General features: G+C 37.4%; 1 protein-coding gene across 1 annotated transcript; it reads right to left on the reverse strand.

The window, feature by feature from the left end:
* Nucleotides 1–17,390: 17,390 nt before the first annotated feature.
* YAE1 (YAE1 maturation factor of ABCE1) lies at nucleotides 17,391–24,508 on the reverse strand. The gene is made up of 3 exons (XM_016207278.2): nucleotides 24,380–24,508; nucleotides 22,789–22,910; nucleotides 17,391–21,164 (listed from the first exon to the last, which is right to left on the reverse strand). Exons 1-3 carry the CDS (start codon nucleotides 24,506–24,508, stop codon nucleotides 20,735–20,737), a joined length of 681 nt encoding a protein of 226 aa, XP_016062764.1. The 3' UTR covers nucleotides 17,391–20,734.
* Nucleotides 24,509–26,184: the final 1,676 nt, after the last annotated feature.

Consider the following 26,184-nt stretch of genomic DNA (forward strand, 5'->3'; position numbering starts at 1 on the left):
TACACTTCCTCAGTGAACACATACAGATTGCTAATGGACATATGAAAAGATTCTCAACATCACCAGTCATCAGAGAAATGCAATTTAGAGCCACAGTGAGATATCACCCCACACCTGTGAGAATCAGCAAACAAGTTTGGGAGGATGTGGAGAAAAGGGAACCCTCCTTCACTGTTGGTGAGAAGTGGATTGGTGCAGCCACTGTGGAAAGCAGTACAGAGTTACCTGAGAAAACAAAAACTGGAACTATTTTATGACCCAGCAATTCCACTTCTGGGAATATATCTGAAGAAACCTGAAACACCAATTCAAAAGAACATATGAACCCCTATGTTCATTTCAGCATTATTTACAATAGCCAAGATTTGGAAGCAGCCCAAGTGTCTATCAGTGGGTAAGTGGATAAAAAAGCTGTGGTACATTTACACAATGAAATACTACTCGGCCATAAAAAACACACACACTGAAATCTTATTCTTTGTGACAGCATGGATGGACCTGGAGATTACTGGCTAAATGGAATAAGCCAGTACGAGAAAGACAAGTACCGTATGATTTCACTTACATGTGGAAACTAATGAACAATATAAACTAACATAACAGAAACAGACTCATAGATAGAGAACATACTGACATCTGTCAGAGTGGAGGGGTGTTGAGAGGCTGGGTGAAAAAGGTGAAGTAACTGAGAAAAAATAATAGCCTCATAGACACAGGCAATATGGCAATTACCAGAGGGAAAGAGGAGAGGGGGGAGGCATAAGGTATACGGGGGATAAATGGTGATGGAAGGAAATCTGACTTGGAGTAGTGAACACACAATACAATATACAGATGATGTGTTATAGAATCGTACACATGAAATCTTTATAATTTTATAAACCAATGTCACCCATAATATTCAATAAATAAATAAATAAATAAGTAAAATATTCACTCATTCATTTAGCAGATATTTATTAAGCAGATGTATTACCAAACAGTAGTCTAAGTGCTATAGTCACTGTTGTGAATAAAATACACTAAAAATAGCCCTGGCCAGTTTGGCTCAGTGGTTAGAGCATCAGCCTGAAGACTGAAGGGCCCTGGGTTCAATTTTGCCCAAGGGCACATACCTCAGTTGCAGGCTCGATCCCAGACCTGGGTCAGGATGAGTGAAGGAGGCAATCAATTGATGTGTCTCTCTCACATCGATCTCTCTCTCATCTCTCTCCTACTCTCTCTGAAAAGTAATGGAAAAAACATCCTCAGGTGAGGAAAAAAAATACACTAAAAATAATTACTAACTTATATTTGAAAGAAATATTTCAATAAACAAAATATTCATAAAAAGTTATAAAAAATGACCCAAAACAATTCCTTATGTTCAGCAAATGTCAAAGAAACAGTCAATTAAACCTCAGGTAATGAGTCAGGAATAGCTAAATTATTTCCAATTTAGAAAATGATTTACCAAAACAGAACAAAAATTAAAAATAGAAGCAATTGTACCTTACAGATGACTAAGAAAATGACCACAAACAAATGGCTAAGGCAATAATTGAACTGAGTATTCAAAGTATGTCAGTCATTTAAAAATGCTTATAGCCATGCATCGACAAGCACTCCCAAATGGGTCTATAAATCCAATCAATCCAATGAGATAAGATTCCAGGGAGAGAATACAATAACAATTAAAATGAAAGAAAAATCTTGTAGTCATCTGAATGTTTCTACAAGCTCTATGTCTTGGTGGGTTTCCATGGATAGGCTCTTACTACGTGTGCAGGAATTCTATTTCTTCTGTTCAACCAAAGCTATCATGTTTGGGCAAATTAAGTCATATAAACTAAATTCAAAAGACCAAAACAATCCAGATTGATTGTGTCACTTTGTTTATTAATAACTTTACAGTGAACACAATCCTCATAGATTCAAGACACCCTTCCCCATAATAAAAGGGACTTGGATGAATTTAAAGAAGTCTCACCTGGACCATGGCAGAGCTAAAAGAATATCCTACAGAATGCTGTTATTCAATACATGTATATTGAGCATTCACTACATGTCTAGCACTGTGCTAAATGCTGAAGATCGAGATTTTAATAAAATATGTTCAATTTCTCAAAGAGCACACAATCTAATTGTGCAATACTAAGGACTAATTGTAACAAATGATGTGGCATGTAGATGGAAATAAGGAAGCACAGAGGATCAAATTATTTCTTTAGCCCTAGGAGAATGAGTAATGAGAGCAGCTGATACTTTAGTTAAAATTAAAGAAGATAGCAGAAAAAAATTCATCCCATGAACAGCAACAAAGACTTACATGGACATGGAGTATGTAGGAAACAGCATGCATTATTATCACTGATGTGTGAGGCTGTTTGGTTGTACTAATAGGAAATGAAATTGGAAAGTAAGTCTGGAACCATTGTTTCAATCATGAAAGGGCATGGAAGAGCTCTGGCTGGGTGTCTCAGTTGGTTGGCGTGTTAGTGTTGTCCCATACACCAAAAGATTGTGGGGTTGATCCCTGGTCGAGGCACATGTGGGAGGCAACCTATCAATGTTTCTCTCTCACATCGATGTACTTTTCTCTCTCTTCCTTCCTCTTTCTCTAAAATCAACAAAAAATTATCCTCAGGTGAGGATTGAAAAAAAAAAGACGGGGGAGAGAACAATATGATCAACCTTGTGCTTTACAAACAAATTCTGGCAATTTTGTAGAGGACAGGGGAGCTATGGGAAATAAGGAGGGAAGTTAAAAGGGTACTCTAGTAACCCAGGAAAAAATTGTAAGGCAGAAGTTAAAGTCAATGGCTTTTACAGCTGTCCCTGAGTATGACTGAGTGCTCAGCTAACAAGCAAACAAGAAAACACCTTTCTTTCTAGGATGATGTTGGATACACACCAACAAAATTAATTTCTGCATTAATTCTCTTTTTTCTCAAATACATCTGAACAATCAGCAAACAATTAACTTGATTTATTTCTATCTTACTCAACATTAGGCTTCTGTCTCCCCATGGAGTTCAGGAGATAACCTAAATCACTGACAAAATTTTGAGAGAGAGTAGGCTGTAATGATACTAATATTACCTATTATGTACTGAAGCCTTACCAGATAGGAAAGAGGCCTTTTGTTAGACCAGAATTCCTCATAAATTTGAGGGTCATAAGGAAGTACTGCCCTGGGGTTGGGGTGTGCATTTAGACCATGCTGATTAAACACTATGGAGAAGAAAATAGGGTTTCTTGCACACCTAAGAACTGGGTTTGAGCTATATACTCTTTATTAAAAAGAATATAAAGACTTTTACTAAGACCCAACAGGATTTGGGGTCCCCAATTATATAAGAAAAGATAATTGCCCTGGCTGTTTTTGCTCAGTGGTTAGAACGTCGGCCCTCGAACTGAAGGGTCCCAGGTTCAATTCCAGCCAAGGGCACATACCTTGGTTGCAGGCCCTGGTCCCGGATGCATTCCAAGAGGCAACCAATCAATGTGTCTCTCTCAAGTTGATGTTTCTTTCCCCCTCCCCTCTGAAAAGCAATGGAAAAAATATCCTTGGGTGAAAATTTTTTTAAAAAAAGTTAATTTATAGATGAGTATTTTTACAAACTTCAACACGTTTGAACACTACTGATTCTAATTATGCAAACCAGATATTGCAAAATTGATGTCCCACCTGAAGGACACATTTCATATTTGAAACACTAGCACTCTTCTATATCTGTCTAAGAATGCTCTTCCTAAACAATCAACAAATAGCTTCAATTTCAGATTCTAAAACACATGCGCTCTTGAGACCATTGAACTAGCTATAATAGAAAGCTACAAATTTTTATCGATTGCTATCACTTTTCAAAACTCATCATTTTGTAAGGTAAATTCGTTTCTATTGCTTCTGAAATTACTAGAAGGGACTTATTTTCTAAATCCTTTATTTTAAACTAAATTAAACAAAAACTAACATCTTATAATGTTTACATATTTTAAAGAAAATTCTAAAAATGGAGTGTGAATTCTTTAGCAATCGGAAGCAAGCAAAGGAATAAACAGAAAGCCTTGTTTAATCTGTTGATAAGACGAACTAAGTGGATGTAATCAGGGAACAGCTTCTAACCAAATAGCCACATAAATGGGGAAGCTTTCCCTTTGAGAGGAGACTGATTATAAAAGAAACACTGTGGAAATTCCTGTCACTGCTGTGAAATATGTGGAGTAGCTATATTTTTTCCTTCTTCCAAGTCTTACCAAGCTTACATGCTCCCTACATGTACAAAAGACTAAGTAACACCAGCTTTTCAAAACAAGAAGCCCACAGAAACATGTTAATTAAATCTAGGCTGGAGCAAAAGAAAGATGAGAGAAATTTTAACAATTCTAAGAGGCAAGTATAAAGGTTTGGAGCATTTAAAAGTCCTGAAAAGCACCAGAGATGAAGAATAAATTGGAGCCAATTAGCCAATAAAATAAAATAATAAAATAAAATAAATTAAAAAAATAAAATAGTGATTTAAAAAAATAAATAGTATAGAAGAGATAAACATTTTTGTTTCTTAAAGTTTATTCTGTGTTGTCATTTTTAAAGTAGTGGTTTTCAGACACAACACACTTTCCCATAACTAATATATTGTAAATGAAATTTATAGATAATATAACTTAGTTACACACATAATTTACAAAATTCTGATAGGGCCCTAATTGTAACATAAAAGAGAAATAAAAATATAATTAACGGCAAAAGGATTTCTATTTTGATACGTAAATGCTTGGCCACAACTCCACTAAGGCCTACCAGAGGAATCTGATATAGGATAGGGCAGCCTGACAAGTGAGTTGCACTAGGGCTTGATAACAAGAGCAGTGTTTTTGGCACTTCTAAACACAGCATAGTACAATATCCCTCTATTTGGATAGTAGTTGTACCCCCAGAAAATTCAGTGTATATTAACTGTACTAAAAAAAGGTATTTTGTATTTTTAAAGAAACCATGGTTCAAGAAAGGGGTTCTAGAAAAAAGATTGAACTGAAAGTCAGGACACCTGATTTCAAGTCCTGAATTTTTCCCTCTATAGAGGACATGGGCTCTTTTGGGTGCCCAGCATCTGCGTCTCTTTCCTTGATTTGGAGATGCTTCACAATGTGAGGCTTGGTGAGAGACACAGCTCTTTCTCCCAATGTAAGGTACCAGATAGTCCCTCTCCTTGTCCCTGACAGAAAAATTAACTGGACACTCCTGCCTGGGCTTAGAATTGGAAGGGAGTGGTCAAAAGCCTTGGAGTAGTCATAGATTATTTGTGGGGCAGAGGTTCTGCCCTGAGTCATGGGGCTTCAGGGGCTAGTAGAGGCTGGGTGAGCTCTGCTCCTCCCTTATCTTTCTGAACTTGGTTATCCCTTGGTTCTCAAAGTTCCTGCAAGAAATTAGTTTGGATTAAAGATGGTGGCAGACTGAGTGGAAGCTACAGTGACACTCTCCCGGGACCAAACTGGAATTACAACTAAAATATAGATAAACCATCATGAATAATGAATTGCAACTGAAGACGAGCTGGAGAGCACACTCACAACAAAGGAGGAAAAGTGGAGACCACATAGAGACTGGTAGGAAGTGTGGAGGCACAAGAGGGCTGGCAGGGCTCCCCCAGGCAGCATCTAAAGGGATACCTCAGCTGTGAGGGTTCTCACTGAGGACTCTGGGGCCTAAACCCCAGGCTGGGCTTCCCAGCCAAGAGCACCAGAATTGAGAAAGGTGCCCACAAAACATCTGGCTGTGAAAAGCAGCAGGGTTTATGTCTGCCAGGGAAAGATGGTTGAAAATGCAGGCACCCTCTTAAAGAGCCAACACACAAAGTTTTGTGTGCAGCCACTCACCTTGGGCTCCAGCAGAGGGGACTGGAGCTATGTGAGGAGAATCTAGGGTTGTTGCCTCTGCAGATAAGAGTTTAGAGGGCAACTCTCTGGATTCCTGTGCTGAGTCATTCCCTCATACTGCAGAGGACAGTTTTCATAGGCAGACATTTACCTTCCAAGCATCTTTTGCCTGAGGGGGAAGCAATTGCCATACCCTGCTGAAAAACCTCTCACCCTACCTTGTGGAGTTTCTACAGACTGAGGCTCATTAAGAGACTGATAACAATCAGTTACCCCACCAGTGAAGTTTCTACAGCCTCAGGCTCATTAAGAGAATCAGATTAATCATTCTGCAGGCAGAGGCAGACCTCAGAGTGCTTTGAGTCTTTACCTGATCTGCCTTTGGATGGGGCCTTGGAAAAGCAGACTTTGGTGTGCATCTTGGTCCTGTCCAAATGCACCCAGCCCCAGCAGAAGGGACCTCAAGCTGTGGGTTGTTGATAGCTCCAAACAGGGTATTCAAGGCCAGTCACAAACAGTGTCTGATATTAGCCTGCACCAGAGACCTTCCAAAAGACTGAGAGTCCTAGCAGGCCTACCTAATACATAGAAATAAACCCAAATAGGCATCCAAAATGGGGAGACCAAAAAACAAGCCCCAAATGAAAGACCAAGAGGAGTCTCCAGAAAAAAAAGCTAAATGAAATGGAGATAATCTATTAGGTATAGAGTTCAGAATATTGATTGTAAGGATGCTCAACAACATGAAAAAAGATATGGAAACTATGAAAAATGACAAGTCAGAAATCAAGAATGACATAGCAGAAATAAAGAATACATTGGAAGGAATAAACAGCAGATTGGAGGAAGCTAAGGATCTGATCAGTGAATTAGAAGACAGGATTGAAAAATCATTCAATCAGAGATCCCAAAAAGAAAAAAACAATTAAAAAACAGGAGGACAGTTTAAGGGAGCTGGGGGACAACATGAAAGGTAACAATATTCGCATCATAGAAGTACCAGAAGAGGTGCAAAGTAAGCAAGGGTTAGAGAACCTGTTTGAAGAAATAATGGCAGAAAACTTCCCTAACCTGGTCAAGGAAAATGTCACACAAGTTCAGGAGGCACAGAGAGTCCCAAGCAAGAAGAATCCAAAGAGGCCCATGCCCAAACCCATTGTAATTAAAGTGCCAAAAATTCAAGGTAAATAGAGAATCTTAAAGGCAGCAAGAGAAAAGTAATCTGTTACCTACAAAGGAGCTCCCATAAGGCTCTGAGCTGACTTCTCATCAGAAACTCTACAGGTCAGAAGGGAATGGCATGACGTATTCAAGGTAATGCAAAACAAATATTTGAAACCAAGACTAATCTATCCAGCAAGGCTATCATTCAAAATAGATGTTGAAATAAAGAGCTTCCCATACAAGAAAAAGCTAAAGGAGTTTATCACCACCAAATAAGCATTGCAGAAAATGTTAAAGGGACTGCTATACTTAGAAGTAAAAATAGAGAGAGAGAAACATAGGCACAAAGAATTAAAATGGCAGTAAATAAGTATCTATCAATAATAACCTTAAATGTAAGTGGATTAAATGCTCCAATAAAAAGACATAGGGTGGCTGAATGGATAAGTAAACATGACCCAAATATACGCTGTCTACAAGAGATCCACCTTAGGACAAAAGACTCACACAGGATGAGAGCAAAAGGATGGAAAAAAATTTTCAATGCAAATGGAAATGAAAAAAGCCTGGGGTAGCAATACTTATATCAGTTGAAATAGACTTCAAAATGAACACCATAACAAGAGACAAGAAAAGTCACCACATAACACTAAAGTCCTTGATCCAACAAGAGGATATAGCTCTGATCAACATATATGCCCCCAATATAGGAACACCTAAATTTATAAAAAACTTCTGGAGGACTTTAAGGGAGAAATCGACAGCAATACAGTCATAGTAGTGGACTTTAACACCCCACTGATTTCGCTGGATAGGTCATCCAGAAAAAAAATCAACAAAGAAAGAGTGACCTTAAATGACACAGTAGATGAGATGGATCTAACAGACATTTACAGAACATACCACCTCAAAGCTCAGAATATACATTCTTCTTAAGTGCACATAAGACATTCTCAAAGATAGATCACATGGTAGGACACAAAACAAGTCTCTACAAGTTCAAGAAGACTGACATTGTATCAAGCATCTTCTTGGACCACATTGGCTTAAAATTAGAAATCAACCACAATAAAAACACTCAAAAACACTGAAACACATGGAGGCTAAATAGCATGGTGTTAAACAATGGATGGGTTACCAAAGAGATCAAAAAAGAAATAAAAAACTCCCAGGAAATAAGTGAAAATGAATTCATAACAACCCCAAATCTATGGAACACAATGAAAGCAGTCCCGAGAGGGACATTCAGAGCACTACAGGCTTATCTCAAAAAACAAGAAAAACTTCTAATAGACTCTCTAACCCTACAACTTAAAGACTTAGAAAGAGCACAACAAGAAAAACCCAAAGTAAGTAGAAGGAAGGAAATAATAAAGTTCAGAGCAGAAATTAATGACATAAAGACTAAAAAAAAAAAAAAAAAAAAAAATACAAAAGATCAATGAAACCAAGAGCTGGTTCTTTGAAAAGATAAACAAGATTGATGAACCTTTAGCCAGAATCTTCAAGAAACAAGGAGAGAGAACCCAAATAAACAAAATCAGAAACAAAGGAGGTGAAGTAACAACTGACCCAACAGAAATATAAAGGATTATAAGAAAATACTGTAAACAACTATATGCCACCAAGCTGGACAACCTGGATGAAATGGACAAATTCGTAGAAAAATACAACCTTCCAAAACTCAATCAGAAAGAGTCAGGAACCCTGAATGGGCTTATAACTGCTGATGAAGTTGATGGCTTCACAGGTGAGTTTTACCAAACATCCAAAAGAGAACTAACACCTCTCCTCCTCAAACTATTCCAAAAAATCCAAGAGGAAGGAACATATCCAAGTTCTTTCTACAAGGCCAGCATTAGCCTAATTCTAATAAAGACACTACAAAGATAGAGAATTATAGGCCAATATCCCTGATGAACATAGATGCTAAAATCCTCAACAAAATATTAGCAAACTGGATTCAGCAATATATTAAAAAGACCATGACCAAGTGGGACTTATTCCAGGGATGCAAGGCTGGTACAATATTCATAAATCAATAAATGTGATACATCACATAAATTGAAAAACAAAAATCACATGATCATACCAATAGATGCAGAAAAAGCATTTGACAAAATCCAACACCCATTTTTGATAAAAAGTCTCAGCAAACTGGGAATAGAGGGATCATACCTCAACATAATAAAAGCCATAAATGACAAACCTACAGCCAACATCATACTCAACAGGCAAAAACTAAAACCATTTCCCCTAAGAACAGGAACAAGACAGGGGTGTCCACTTTCAAGACTTTTATTCAACATAGTACTGGAAGTCCTAACCACAGGTATCAGACAAGAAAAACCATAAAAGGCATCCAAATTAGAAAGGAGGAAGTAAAAGTGTCATTATTTGCAGATGATATGATATTGTACATAGAAAATCCTAAAGACACCACCAAAAACTACTAGATTTAATAAATGAATTTGGCAAGGTAGCAGGATACAAAATTAACACCCAGAAATTGATGGCATTTTTATACACTAACGTACTTTCAGAAATAGAAACTAAAAAAAATAATCCCATTTACCACTGCAACAAAAAATTAAGGTGCTTAGGAATAAAGTTAACCAAGGATGTAAAAGACCTGTACTCGGAAAACTACAGGATGTTGCAAAAAGAGATAGAGGAAGATATAAACAAGTGGAAGAATATGCTCTGTTCATAGATTTGAAGACTCTACATCATTAAAATGTACATACTACCCAAAGCAATCTATAAATTCAATGCAATCCCTTCTAAAATAACAATGGCATATTTCACAGATCTAGAACAATGACTTCATATATTTATATGGAACCAAAAAAGGCCTAGAATAGACATGGCAATCTTGAGAAGGAGGAACAAAGTTGGTGGGATAACAATACCAGACATCAAATTATTCTACACAGCCACTGTAATCAAAACAGCCTGATACTGGCACAAGAACAGACATATAGATCAGTGGAACAGAAGAGAGAACCCAGAAATTGATCCAAGCCATTATGCTCAATTAATATTTGACAAAGGAGGCAAAAATATATAATGGAGTAGAAACAGTCTCTTCAATAATGTTGAGAAAATTGGACAAATACATGCAAAAAAATGAAACTAGACCACCAACTTACACCATACACAAGAATAAACTCAAATTGGATAAAAGATTTAAATGTAAGACATGATACCATAAAAATCCTAGAAGGAAATGTAGGCAGCAGAATCTCAGTCATCTCTTGTAAAAATTTATTTGCCAATACATCTCCTAAGGCAAGAGAAACAAAGGAGAAAATAAACAAATGGGACTGCATCAAAATAAAAAGCTTCTGCACAGCAAAAGAAACCATCAACAAAACAAAAAGGGAGCCCACTGTATGGGAGAACATACTTGCCAAAGACACATCTGATAAAGGCTTAATATCCAAAATATAAAAGGAACTTATACAACTTAACAAAAGGAAGACAACCCAATTAAAAATTGGGCAACGGACCTAAATATATACTTCTCCAAAGAGGACATACAAATGGCTAAGAGACATAGGAAAAAAATGCTCAATGTCACTAATCATCAGAGAGATGCAGATTAAAACCACAATGAGGTATCACTTCACACCTGTCAGAATGGCTACCATCAACAAATCGACAAATGACATGTCCTGGCCAGGATGTGGAGAAAAGGGCACCCTAGTACACTGCTGGTGGGAATGCAGACTGGTACAGTCACTATGGAAAACAGTATGGAGTTTCTTAAAAAATTAAAAATTGATCTGCCATTTGCCCCAGTGATCCCACTTCTAGGAATATATCCTAAGAGACCCAAAACACCATTCAGAAAGAACTTATGCACCCCTATGTTCATAGCAACACAATTTATAATAGGGAAGATCTGGAACTAGCCCAAGTGCCCATCAGTAGATAAGTGGATAAAAAAGCTGGGATACATTTATACCATGGAATACTCTGCAGCTGTAGGAAAGAAGGATCTCTTACCCTTTGGGACAGCATAGGTGGACCTGGAGAGTATGCTGAGTGAAATAAATCAGTCAGAGAAAGACAAGTATCACATGATCTCACTCATATGTGGAATATAATGAACAAAATAAACTGATGAACAAAATAGATCCAGAGACAGAGAAGCATGGAACAGACTGAGGGATCTCAGAGGGAAGGCGGGGGTGGGGAGAAGTTAATCAAAGAACTTATATGCTTATATGCATAACCTATGGACACAGACATTGGTATGGGGAAGCCCTGGGGGTGGGGTGGATGTGAGGTGGAGGTGATCAATGGAGGAAAGAAGGGGACATCTGTAATACTTTCAACAATAAAGATAAATTTAAAATTATTTTGGCTTCCCTTGACCAGAATCAACTTATTGATCAGCTGACAACTTCGACAGGTCCCATTTTTTTCTGGGCCTCAGTTTCCTCAACTGTGCAATGAATAAAGGCTCATTTCAGGCTTGATGGCTAGTAGTCAGTGAATCTATGAAGGCTGCTGTTGGGGGAAAATCCTTTATATGTAGCTTAAGCTTTAGTTTCCAAAGGGCTTTTAAGTCTATCACCACATTTGGCTTGGAGGGACAGGGGCTTACAAGGTATACATTGTAAGCAAAGTGTTTATCCCAGTGCCTGGAACATACAATAAATAGTTACTATTACTTGCATAGACTGATGCCTAGTATATGTTTTTAAATGAAAAGATAAAGCTGCTTTTTGTATATTTGGTATGATCTCATTTCAGAATGCATTTTGTTTTGCATGCAAATGCATCCTCTCTGAATATAGTAGGTATTTAATAAATATCTGTTGAAGCAATAAATTTCTATAAAAATTGTGCCATTTGCTAGTATGTATATAGGGAGATTCTGGATGAATTTGGAGGGGTGATATATTAGTTTGCTAGGGCTGCCATAACAAGATACCATAGAGTGGGTGGCCTAAACAGGATGAATTAATTTTCTCATAGTTCCTGGGGACTAGAAATCTGAGATCAAGATGTCAGCAAGTTTGGTTCCTTTTGAGGCCTCTCTCCTTGCCTTGCAGATGGCCACCTTGCTTTGTCTTCACATGGTCTTTCCTCGGTGCACACACGTCTGGTATCTCTTCATGTGTCAAAATTTCCTTTTCTTATAAGGACACCAGACTGGATCAGGGCCCACCTTAAAGGCCTCATTTTAACTTAATTACTGCTTTAAAGGCTCGGTCTCCAAATGCAGTCACATTCTGGGATACTGGGCTAAGGTTTCAGCATGAACTTCAGGGGGACACAATTTAGTCCATAGTAAGTTAGAATATGGAAGATTTACTTTTCCTAAATATATTTTCTACAGTGTTTCTGTAATGTTTCAATATTTTACAAGGAGCCTAATTAATTTTATAACTTAGAAAAGAAATGCTAGAACAAAACAAATTCATGTTTATATGTAAAATATAGTTAGATTCTAGGCTTATTATAAACAAATTTTTCATTTACAGGAATGTCTTCTGGGCATTTGAAAGTCATGAGGGATGCAGGACAATTCTTGTGAAGGATGGATCCAAGCATTACAGGATGCATAGAGACCTCTCCACACAGTTGCCAGTAGCACCCCTCCTCTGTCAATCTGGCAACCAAAAAATGCCTCTACAATTTCCCAGAACTCCTCCATTGACCATCACCACTTTAAAGTATCATTTTATATTAATGTGTGCAAATGCTTACAATGTTTTCTTCTTGTCCCCCCCTTTTTAAAAAAATAACAAAGGAAAAAATCATGCTAATTACTTATAGCTATGCCCATGGGAAGTTTGGCTGTGTCTGAGTCATGGCAGAATTGTACGATAGCTAAAGATGTCTAAAGACAGCTAAACTCTTTTGCTGAAGTTTATCCAAATTGTAGGCATGATGTTCAGACAATATAGTAATAGCAAATGTGTAGTGAGCCCTGAATATGTGCTACGCACATATACAAATTTGTTTATTCTTTACAACAACCCTGTAAGGTAGGCACTATTATTTGATAGGTGAAGATACAGGTACAGGAAAGTGAAGTGATTTCCAAGTAATGGAGTGGCGCTTCAAAACAGACAGTCTGGCCTCAGGGTTGCCATGCTTATCCACCATAGGGTACTAGCTAACCCTTGCTGAGAGCTCACTGGGTGGCTGAGTCAAGCACTGTACAGACGTTACAGCACGTGATCCCCACAGAAACAATGAGATTGCTACCATTTTACAGATTTAGAAACTAAGAGGCTCAAATCTCTTTTGGGAGGCAGACAGCTTATATGAATACAGTATATTAACATGTGCAAAATAATGGCAAACTTAACCACAGTTATTGCCACAATCAAAATGTGGAGAACCAAAGAAGTTATATAAATATATTTTCTCTTCCAAATTTATTTAAGTTAGTAATCAGTCACTTCTTATTGAATTTTCTGAGGTTCTAAGTACTTTATTATTGGATAAGCTGTATTGTGATGTTTATGTATATTGGTTTTCCCCTGGAGTTAATAAAAAATAACTCAATTGAGCTAATAGTCCCAATTTTGTGATCTTTCTCTTTTAAAACAGAAGCAATATTGTGACAAATCCAATAAAAGGTTTTATTTTGTTTGTCTTATTTTGTTAAGTCAGTCCCAGAGATTTATAAAGAAAGCCAGTTTTCATGCTACTGAGAATATACGCCAAATTCTTGGGGCACCATCTAGGGCACCATGCTAGTGTCAGCTGAAGAAAAATCTTACAAAGGCTGTCAGAAAATGCTTAACAGGCAAATAGGAATGACTTTTAGCATATCCATACCCTTTTCTCTTCCATTGGGACTTATAGTTGCTTATGAATAATACTTCAAGAAGTAAATTTCAGGTTTTGACATAATTGGAAAAAAGTGATAAACTTAATAAACTTTTTCTGATTTCTTCTTGTATTCCCACTTACCAGACAGTAGTCTGGGGATCTTTTTCTGATTCACTGTTTTGAATTGAGTGCATTTGCTTTTTTTCCAGATTGAGTTTCAGGATAAAGCACACATAGTTCTTTTTCTTAAAAACTAATACTTTCCAAATATTTTCCTTTCCTTATTGTAAAACAGCACATCGACATAAAATTCGGGGGGGGGGGGGGGGGCTCTAACCCCACTACATTAATACATTGTCTTATCTGAGAATATTTTTCCAGTTTTAATCTGCAAACTACACATTTTTAAACATAGTTTGTCTATATAACATTTTCAGTGACTTTCACTTATAAATATAGCATATTTTTCCCCGTTTCTATAGTTCTCATAATAACTTGCCTAAGTAGAGATGCTTCAAGCAGGTGAAATTATAATTTTATATCACTTTTGATTAAAGGCTGTGTGCTTTGGATTCTAAGTGTTTATTTTTAAGCCTCAGGGATTTGGACAATAAAATGTGCTTTTTTTTTCTGTGGATGGGTTTCCTTATGATTGGTTTTGATTTAGAAAAAAATCTCAGCCTAGAATTAAAAAATGGAACATACCCTAATTTCTTGAGTTTTTGGACATTCCGCAGAAAACTCCCCACCCACCCAACCTGACAAAAGACTCAATCTGTTTGGCACAGCTTTAAAGATATTGGCTTATCGTCCTTGTGACCACGTAAGCAAAGAGCACATTACATATCAGGATGCACCAGCACCACCCAGTGGCCTTGAACTAATTCAGCAGCTCCTTGGAAGTAAGACCCAGAAGTCCAGGGCCTCTCTGCATGGTGTGTTACATAGATAGGCATGCATAAAATCACCAGGATTTAACTTTTGCAGAACTGAATCCGTGATAGGTAGTTCTGATCTTACTTTGTTATCCTACTTTCTGGAAAGATCAGACTATTTATAGGGCAAGAAAATGGAGTTTGGTGTATGTTAAGGACTTCTGGCTTTTGGGCAGATCTGTAGCAATACATATATTTTTAAGTAGTAAGCTAATACCTGTTTTTGAAGGTTAAGTAGGAGCTTATGAGAGCTAAGAAGCATCACAAAATGAGTGACACAAATTATCCTTTCCACCAGGAATGTAGACAGTCTAAGGAGTCCAAGGAGAATTTAGATTCTGTAGAAGCTCAACACACCTTTCTATACCACTTCCTAGAGATGACAAACATTCTCTCTTCCCAATAGGGAATGTTATTTCTTTTTCTAGATGTATAGCAAACAAACTTCTTGTAAATGTTTTTCTTTGTAGCTGCTGATTACTATACACATTATAAAAAATAGTTGCTGGTTGGGTTAGATTTGACAAATGCATTAAAGTAGATATTAACAGCACGGGGAAATGTAGTTCATAGTCTCTCTACTAAACACAATGCTACTGTTATTTTGTATGTCTCTATCTTGAGTAAACTGTGGAGCTAGGTTTGCCTTGCTTTAAATCTCAACTAGGCCATTTGGTGGCTGTGAATTGGACAAGTTACTCAGCCTTCTCAGTGCTTCGCCCAGTTTCCTCATCTCTAGGATGGGGATAATTAATAGTTGTGCTGCATAGGGTTGTTGTGAGGATTAAACAGATTAATATATGTAAAGCTTTCAGAATAGTGCTTATATATTGTTATCACCACGTGTTAGCCATTACTTTTCCGTGCCTTTATTTCTTCCAACTCCTTCTTATGGTTATTAGATACTATGCACTAGGCATCCTGATAGAAACTAATACTTTTGTGTTCTTCCAGGTTTTTGTTTTTATTTTTGGAGTTTATTTCTGTCCTTTATTAGCTGACACTGTACTATAAACATAATTTTGCATCTTTAAAAATTATATTGTAATATTATTTATTCATTAGTGCATTTTTTTTTTAGTGACTGTTACAATTTAGCTTGGTAACGCAACACCATAATTTGTAGGCGTGGACTTTTATTAACACGCAAAGTGAAAAGAAACATTAAAAAAAGGCAAACAAAATGGTTTGTTTTCTAAAAACAAAGGAACATAACAATGTATTCTGGAATCTTAAATTTCTGATTTTCATTTTGATTAGTAGATGTATTTAAATATTTTTTTTCTCTCATCAAGTATCACCTGTGCATCTATGCACAGGACATGGTGCTAACTGCTGGTGATGTAACAATGAATAAAGTACTTTCTTGAAAAAAATTGAAGTCTGAGATTCTCAAAATGATACAGAGGAAACACTGGGAAGAGCAACTAACTGACAAAGTTGAAATTTGAGCTGTTATTGAAGAATAAATAGGACTTTTCCGGTAGGAGGGATGTGGAAAAGTATTCTGGGCAGAACAGTCAGGAATGAATAATATTACAAGTTGGGAATTATCCATAAGACATTGTAGTATCATCCATAAAGAAGTGTGGTGTGCATCAGGGAGCAGGAGGCAGGATGAGAGATCAGACTGACAATGCTGCCTGGGCCCAGAAAAATTCAAGTGTATAAATGATCCAGTAGAAATAAGTAGTAGTAATAAGAAAAAGTGCTGCTGCAGAAGCAAGGAGGGATTATAAAAGTAAGGATGGCTCATGTCCAGTAGAGGAGACACATGATAGAACTGAAAACAAGTCAGGGGCAGTTGTGTGACTTACCCATCAGTGACCTTAGCCAAAAACAGTTTGAAGCTGAGGAGTGTGAATGGGGAGAAAACAATTTGAGACAGTGATAACAGACGCCTTTTCTAGTAAGTTTGTTGGGAAAAGGCAGTAAATAAGAGCAGAAACAAAAAAGCCAACTATGATGGTGAAGTATCTTCATGGTGGAGCTTTGAGAATTTCTGGAGAGCAAGAAGTCTGATTGGTAGTTTATTAACATAGAGTATGATATTTACTTCATTCATTGGTCTGAAATTAAGAATAAGACTTAAAAACTAAGTTAGACTCTATTCCTATATATATCAATATACCTTCGGTCTCTTAGACTGGAACACAAACCTTTAATTTTAGTTTGAGGATGGGTGAGGATCCCAACTTGGACTTGGTTCAAAGCTTTTACTTTGGTTTATCAAAAAGCAGTTAATAAGCAGGGTTAAGGATATAAATGAGTTAAGAATGCAGGCAGGTGACTTCAGCTGCCCACTTTCTGATTATCACAAAAATTTGGGTGGTTTCAGCAGCTCTAGCAACTGAAATGTGAGAAAAGCATAGTATTATGAGCTTCTTCATCCTTACCTTTAGGAAAACAACAAAATGCAAGATATGTCAGCATCTATATTTAAGGTAGAAATTCTGTTTTTAAGGGAGCCATATTAACCAGAGCTAATGACTGTGTCCGAGGCCTTGAAAATCTGGCTGCCTGTTCTGGGGCAATTTTGCCTTACATTTATTTTCATCTAGAGTCCTGTCATGGCAAGACTTGTCAAGCCTATAACATATGAGGCAAGGTAACAGACACAGGTGAGCAAGGTTTCTTTCCATCACTCTTGTTAGTTCTAGTAGAGGTTCATATAATAAAACAGCTGGTACTGGCACAAGAACAGACATACTGACCAGTGGAACAGAACAGAGAACCCAGAAATTGACCCATGCCATTATGGTCAATTAATATTTGACAAAGGAGGCAAGATCATACAATGGAGTAAAGACAGTCTTTTCAATAAATGGTGTTGAAAAATTTGGACAGATACATGCAAAAAAATGAAACTGGACCACCAACTTACACCATACAAAAAAGTAAATTCAAAATGGATAAAAGACTTAAATGTAAGGCATGAAACCATAAAAATCCTAGAGGAAAACAGGCAGTAAAATCTCAGACATCTCTCCTAGCAATATGTTTACTGATACATCTCCTAGAGCAAGAGAAACTAAGGAGAAAATAAAGAAATGGGACTGCATCAAAATAAAAAGCTTCTGCACAGCAAAGGAAACCATCAAAAAAATGAAAAGGGAGCCCACTGTATGGGAGAACATATTTGCCAATGACACATCTGATAAACGGTTAATATCCAAAATATATAAAGAACTTATACAACTTTAATAAAAGGAAGACACAAAATCCAATTAAAAATTGGGCAAAGGACCTAAATTGACACTTCTCCAAAGTGGACATAAAAATGGCTAAGAGACATAGGAAAAAATGCTCAACGTCGCCCATCATCAGAGAGATGCAGATTAAAACCACAATGAGGTATCACTTCACACTTGTCAGAATTGCTGCCATCAACAAGTCAATGAACTCCAAGTGCTGGCGAGGGTGTGGAGAAAAGGGCACCCTAGTACACTGCTGGTGGGAATGCAGACTGGTGCAGCCACTATGGAAAGCAGTATGGAGTTTCCTCAGAAGATTAAAAATTGGCCTGCGATTTGACCAGTGATCCCACTTCTAGGAATATATCCTAAGGAACCCAAACACCAATTGCAAAGAACTTATGCACCTGTATGTTCATAGCAGTGCAATTCACAATAGCTAAGATTTGGAAACAGCCCAAGTGCCCATCAGTAGATCAGTGGATAAAAAAGCTGTGGCACATTTACACCATGGAGTACTATGTGGCTGTGAAGAGGAAGGACCTTTTGGCCTTTGGCACAGCATGGAAGGAGCTAGAGTATTATGCTCAGTGAAATGAGCCAGTTGGAGGACAAGTACTAAATAATTTCGCTTATATGTGGAATCTAATAAACAAAATAAACTGATGAACAAAGTGGATACAGTAACATAGAAGCTTGAAACAAACTAAGGGATCTCAGAGGGAAGGTGGGAGGGGGGTTTGGGTGGGGAGAGTTTATCCGGGAACTTGTATGTTTATGGGCGTGGCCCATGGACGTGGACATTGGTGTGCGGAGGGTGTGGGATGGATGTGGGGTGGAGGGGATCAGTGGGGTTAAAAGGGGGACACCTATAATGCTCTTAACAATAAAGAAACAAACAAACAAAAAAGACTTTGGGGTGATTCACATGTAATCTTAAGTCTGAGCACTTGTGTCCGAGATATTAATTGGAGACAACTGCCCAAGAAGGCCAATTCACCAGGGCTAGAATTTGTTGTAGGACATTCTGTAGGACATTGGATAAGCTGCCTAGATCCATTTAAGAAATAACAGAATCAGAGTCCTAAAAATAAATAAATAAACAATAAATAAAACAAAAACACGGAAAGAAAAATGAACAAACAAAACAGAGAAAAAGGGGAAAATAAAGTACAGAGGCTCACATTCATGGATCACAGGTATGAGCACACCATTAATATTCTTTTGCAATCCAGGAATTTCTGTATTTTTTAAAAGGCAAAGCAAGTTTAAGAGATACTTTCCACCTAATAGCCTCATCAACTCATCTAAACTTGACTTCTTTTTCTATAAACATCTACACAAAAAACACCGTATTTCCAATGGTGGTAAGGACTGTTCTCTTCAAGGAGTCTTACAGAATGAACCCCAATAAAATCTCAAGATTTGCTACACTCGTGAAAGTTTTTACTCAGGGTGACTTTGATATGTATCATTAGAAAGGACATTTCATATTTAATATGCAGGGCAGAGCAAACGAAGACTTTAGAAACCTATAAATATTCCATGAGGATTTCAGATTTTTGCTGTATTCATAAATATGAAAAATATAAAAAATTAGTAAATCTCTTGAGACATTGTTTACATGTAGAGATCAACATGCTTTTTAAAAAACCAGCTGTCAAGTCACTTGATATCTTCAGAATGTTTCAGTAAATCCTGATACACTATATGATCTTCTGATTTCAAATTTTTAGTTTCAATTCCCTAAGGTCCTGTGAACTCTGAGGACATTGTAAGATCCAAATAGTACATTTCCTTAATCTCTTGAAAGACATATTTTATCAGATTATCTCACTATCTCAGTATGTCTGTCTTTTAGAGCAGATGGTAGATATAAATATCGGTGAAAAAGCAATTAAGACTATCAATAGGGGCAATTATTTGGGCGCCTCTGAAGTCTGGTACCTCACATGCATTCATGTTTTCAGGCAAAAAGTGATGAAAAATCTTTTCTTGATCTCATATGCCTAGGTCCTGAAACAAAAGTTTGGGTCTAATTTCATCTATGCCAGATTAAAAATATTGTTACAAGTCAGTGATTTCAGAGTTTTATTCCTATGTGGATATGAAGCAAAACTAGTTTAGATGTAATAATCTGGCACATTTGTTAGCAACACTACTAACTCCTAAATACTTGGAAAAACTAGTACCTGAGCATGAAATGTATTTTCTATATTTTTCAAGGAATTATGTTTTTACTTTTAATTAACATGAAATTAAAACTAATTTTAGTATTTGTAGTATGTTTTAAATCATCAGTATAAACATTTCTTCAGTTTCTTATACTTACAGCCTCTTACTTTCAATCTAGATATATCTATGAGTGTTCATCTATTTACAATGTCAGCCATTATTTTTGGTAATTTTGGGCTGACTAGCTGGAGATGAGGTTCTAACCGATGGTGACAGAGCAGAAAGTAGGGTTAGGTCCTTACAAAATGTTTGATTCACTTTTGCTAGCGAGTCTGAAAATGCTTGGTTTTGATCAGAAATTTGAAAATGACAATGACAACAGAATTTCTGAGCGTATATCTTAAACTACATAAAAATTACAAGTGACAGAAAAAAGGCTTTTATTACATTTAATAGTGCTAATTCTGAAGACAATTCAAACTTCCATGAAGGCTAGTGAAGTGTTCAATATAGAAACCAGAACAAATTTTGGTAAACTTGTTAAGAAACAAAATGCTCTAAGGAATGTTCTGAACGTTATTTTCATTAGAAAAGTTAAGATAATTTTCATAGTTGTTTGAGGTGCTGTAATATGTCTACTGATACTCCCAGCTGTTTTACTAAACTCGCTGTCTGTTCTAAAATCCAAGTGAGGCTTGGGTTTCCAGAATGCGTATGCTCCTGTGTTCCACAACATTCTAAAGATGAACAATCTACCCCACTAAGATTATTGCCACAGTTTTTGTTAAACTCAGCATTATTTTCACAGAGTCTTTCATCTTTGGCTTCATCAATCTTTTTCTCAGCTGGAACTACATGACAAAGGTCCATATCCTGAATGGAGTCCAATAAATCTACAACGTGGGGCTGTGAAGTGATTGATTTCAGATGTTTGAGCACATACTCTTCACACTGGCCAACTGCATCCAGAAGATTATTTATTTCACTGATCAAAGCTGAACTATTATCGTGAAGGTGACACCAGGAGAGCAAAGCACTGAATGAAAATATAAACAAGAGTTAAACAGGGAAAAAAATTAAACAATCATTGGCTTTTAGAATTTCTGATGTTAAGCACCACATGTTTCTTTTCTAGATAACACCATGCAAACTGAATTAATAATAATGCAAGTCAAAATCAAGAAAGTAATAATGGTAAAACAGGATTAAAAAATATATAAGGATATTATCTTTCAACAGAAATTAAACAATTGGGCTTAATCATATAAACTGTTTCTAATTCATAACCCCTCCTTCACAGATCTACATCCACTTTTCCTCATTTTAGATTTTCCCCTTATGAACTGTGCAGCTTCTGCTGAAGAGGGATATAACTCAGAAAGAGGGAGTGAAAGAGAGACCAGCAAAAATTAGTTTTTCCTTTAAGGGCATCAAACAGCTTCTAAACTAGTGATTCTTAACTGTGGATGCACAGTAGAATCACCTGGGGAGCTCTTAAAACTATCAAGGTCTAGGTCATATCCCAGACCAATTAAATCAGAATCTCTAGGGGTATTATTTTTTAAAGCTACCCAGCTGATATCAAGGTGCAGCCAAGGTTGAAAACCATTTCTCTAATCATATACAGCAGTTGCTTGCCATCAAAACTGAAGGTTAGAAAAATAAGTTTTTAGGCAACTTCACTTTCCCAACTTTGTCATAAGTATACACTGCTTGCTGAGTTAATACTTTTCTTGAAGAAGGTAAAAATCATTCTATTCCTAATAAATATTTTTCTTTACTTTTTTAGTACAAGATAGTACTTTTGTTTTTTGATATTTCAGATTATTCAGAAAATCATGACATAAAATGGTTGTAAAAAGTAATGTTATAAAAATGGAATTGATTTATATAAAAGACTTAGCAAGCTTCCTAAGCTTATAAAAGATGAATTTAACTTGATGTAAAGATGAACATGATCATTTCCTATGGTAGTAGACTACATATTCTGATTCCTACCATTGAATTTTCTAAAACCTTAAACACAATAACTTTTTTTTGGTTTTGATAACTTTTATTTTCTATCCTTTTTAAAATCACTGATCCTTTGCAGCATTTTCTCTATAGAGGGTAGTTTAAAAAGTATAGAGTATCAAGGGACAATCCTGTCATGCCCTTAGCATCATGTGCCATCTGGCCACTTGGCTCTGAAATATGCCATTATTGCTATGGAATCTTGACAGGTATTCAATGTTTAGGACTAAAGTAAATGGGATCATTTTTCTATTACCAGCTATAATTTTCATCATGTATTTCTAGTACAGAATTTTATCATCCTGTATTCTGCCACACATGCAAGACTAAAATCTTTATTCAAAACCTGAAGATCTTTTAAATTACTTTGAGATATAGATTGGCAATAGTTCAGATAGTAAAAAAATATACGCCTTCCTATCTTTTCTTTGCTATAGAGGACACCTGGATCACACATTAAAGTGGATGAACTGATGATCTTGACTTTTTGAAGGCAATATTATCCTAATACTTTGCAGCAGTCTTGTGGATTTCACACTAGAAAAAGCACTTTACTTTAAACACTTTGTTTTTACATATCATTTTTATAAAAATCCTCCAGTAGTACTGACGTTAAAATGACTCAGCACTTAAGTTTTAAAAATTACCTCAAAGTTCCTCTGAGTTGTCCATAGTTTATAATGACTTCTGCACCTTCTTTATAACCTTGATTGAAGCCCTGTTGAAGGGTAACTGCTTTGCCAGCCTCTAGTCCATCTCTATAGCCTTCCTAAAAATAAGTAATGAAGATTTGCAGCTGTAACATCAAGTGAACCATTGTAGGTTTTTCTAGGAAGTAACAGAATCAATTTAGAAAATCAATGAAAACAAGCCTTTCCTGTGTTAACACAATGGTTCTAAAACATATGGCATAGCTACACAAAGTAGACTATATTTCTCATAAAAATGTATTATTGGCTTATCCCCTTAAAAATTCTATGTTAGCTAACCTATGGACACAGACAGACATTGGTATGGGGAAGGCCTGGGAGTGGGGCCGATGCTGGGTGGAGGGAATCAATGGGGGGGAAAAGGGGGGTGTCTGCTGTAATACTTTCAACAATAAAAATAAATTTAAAAAAATAAGGCAAACAAACAAAAAATGCTATGCTAGCAATTGCTTCATAGAAAGGATACATGGAGAATTACGCTCTGGCCCCTTTGTAACTGATTGGATTGGTATGGATAGGTGAGAAGGCAAGGCAGTAAGTAGGGCTATCAAAGGTCTAGGATAAGTGAAGTAGGGAAAGAAGAAATTGGTTTAGCAAAAGGAAAATAAGAAATCTAGCTTTAGAAATTTTGCATGATACCTAAATCCAAATAAACTGCAAATTCATTGTGGACAGAGACTTTTGTCCTGCATTTTCTCTGGTACCACAGCACTCAAAAAATGCTCAATCAAAAGATGCCCCAACTTCACATAAAGCATTTCTGAAATTGACAACATGGTTGTTGGGATAAGCAATTATTTTACTGAAACATTAAACAAAAGCAGATTTAGGGCAGTTTAATTGTTGGCAAGGATATTGAGTGGAAGTGGATCTCATCATTTGGTTCTGAAATAAATTCCGAGTGCTCCACCTGGAAATTGGGTGCGTGGTATTAAGCTTAATCTCTGTGAATAGCAAAGCAAATTAGAGATGGATAAATCATACCTAACAACAAAACCCCAACCCAACTTAATACTTTACCTAGTCACCAGTATTCCATATTACTTTCCCTTACTGCCCTTTGACAACATTCTTACATTCACTGTTGCCATATACGTACATAGATTAATATCACCCTTAACTTTAGGCTCCTCACCCATTCAGGCAATCCTGTAAACTGTGTAGCTGTCCTCTGACAGCCATTAGTGTAGTCAGTGTATACATTTCTCTCCCACCCTCTTCCCAAGGATCCTCATCAAATACCAATCTCTTCAAAATTTGGACTGTTTATTTTGGACGGACCGAGCGTCTAACCCACCCAGCAGGCGCTCGAGGACTGCGCCCTGTGGTTTCCCACGCTTTAAAGTAACCCACTGGGTAATCTTAGCAGGATACGGGACGGAGAGGCGGCAAGGGGTAGTGAGGCAATGCCGGGCCAGGCCAGACCGCTCTGGCCTCTAATCTCAGGCCCAGGTTCTTCACAACTCCGCGCCTCTCTCCCGGCAACTCAGCATATCAAGGGACACCCGCGCCCTCTACGCAGCTTTACTTTGACTCGTCTCTGCATCTGGGTCCGCCATTCCCGCTGCACCAGAAGCGACTCGTCTGCTTCTTCGTCAAACACCTCCCCCTCCTCTCCACCACCCGGGGCCGGAGGAGCTTTTGGAACCCAGGACATCACCGAGGGAACGACGGGGCCGCGGAGCACCGGAAGTTGCCTCAGCTCCTTCCTGTCTGAGGGGCGTGGAGGACGGAGCCTGGGGGGGGGGGGGGGGGGGACTGCGCATGCGCGTTGGGTGTTTAGGCGGTGGAAGCTGGATTTGGTGGATTCAGGCTCTTGTAGGTGCTTTTCCTTTGCTGCTGTTTTTGGGCCTGTCAATTTAGGAAACTTTTAAACCTGTACAGAATACTTAAGAATTTATTTACGCCAGGCTTACAATTGCTGGGAGCAAAAGCTCAGCGGATTGAGAAAATGCTCCGGAGAATGGAAGCTTTGTACCTTATTTTATAAATTAGAATCAAAGGAAGAGGCCTGAGGGGTTACATGAAATCCGTTGGTGATTAGAGATGTGGGAGAAAGCAAACCCAGGAAAACTCTGGGGCTGGTTAAAAAGTAAAATGAATAGACACAACTTTTATAATGGTGGGTATAGGATAGTTAACATTTACAGTACAAAGAGATGGTATGTGGGAGAACAAAACAACAGGAGGGGTTCTGTGGTCGCCTGCTCTGGAGGGAGGGAAATTCTCTGAGGGTTCTGGAAAAGGGGGATTACTCTGATCTTCCAAAGGTATGTTACCATAGATGCAAAAAGACAATAGACAGGCTCATTTAAGGTAAAGATTGACCTTTGTCAAGGAAGATACTGGCCTAGGACATGAATACCCACCATGACTCACTTTTAGTTCGGAAGTTTTAATTTCTGACAGTCCTGTGTGATTACTTTAGGTCTCTGAGTTTGTAAGGTGGCCATGCAGGCCTACCCTGAGCTTGTCAGGTTTGTATGTGGCCCCTTTTTTGTCCACAGGCTTTTTCAGTTGACTTGAAATGTCAGCATGTGCCTGTTGTGGGTGAGGTGATTCTTTCCTCACACCAGGGCCCTCTGACCTTGACCTCTGCAGAAGACAGACTGGAGCTTCAGAGAAACACTTTCCATTTTCCTGGAGGGTCTCCACAGTAGTCTGGGTTTTCGGGAGTGTTGTTTGTAAAACCATTCCAGGTGGTTCAGTTGATGGGCTAGTACTGACCAACTCCCTGTCTATCCTTCCCTGGCTCCCTAAAAGTAGAGTATTGGCTAGGTTTTACTCAGCAACAGCAAGGTTCTGACATGTAGTAAATGCTGAAATAGATGTTAGTGAATGAATGACACCGGTAGTATTCCTGTTTTTGCCTTTTGTTTGCATGGTTATGTGGTAATGATGATTTATTTTACATATTTCTTTGAATACCTACCTTGTGCCAGGCAATATTGTAGGCATTTGGGATACACCAGTGAAAATACAGACAAAAATTCCAAACCCTTTGTGGATTTTACATTCATGTAGAATTGACAGTAGATTAACAATAACCACTATATAAGTAAATTGTAATTTGTTAGAAGATTATAGTTTGTTATAAATGATGCATGTTATGAAAAAAATTAAAACAAGCAAAGTAAGGGGAACCATGAGTATGTGTGTGAGTGAGGGTGGGTGGTACAGGTTATAATATAAATGTTTAGAGAGAATTTTGTATATATATGATTTACTTGGTAGGTCCATGGGACATTCTCTACTTTGCTATGAAAAATACCTTGATAAACTGAAAAGAATAGAGATTTTACAGGTCATGTTCTCTGATCATAATCCAACAGA

Source organism: Miniopterus natalensis, chromosome 10 (assembly GCF_054644295.1).
Source record: "Miniopterus natalensis isolate mMinNat1 chromosome 10, mMinNat1.hap1, whole genome shotgun sequence".
NCBI lineage: Eukaryota > Metazoa > Chordata > Mammalia > Chiroptera > Miniopteridae > Miniopterus > Miniopterus natalensis.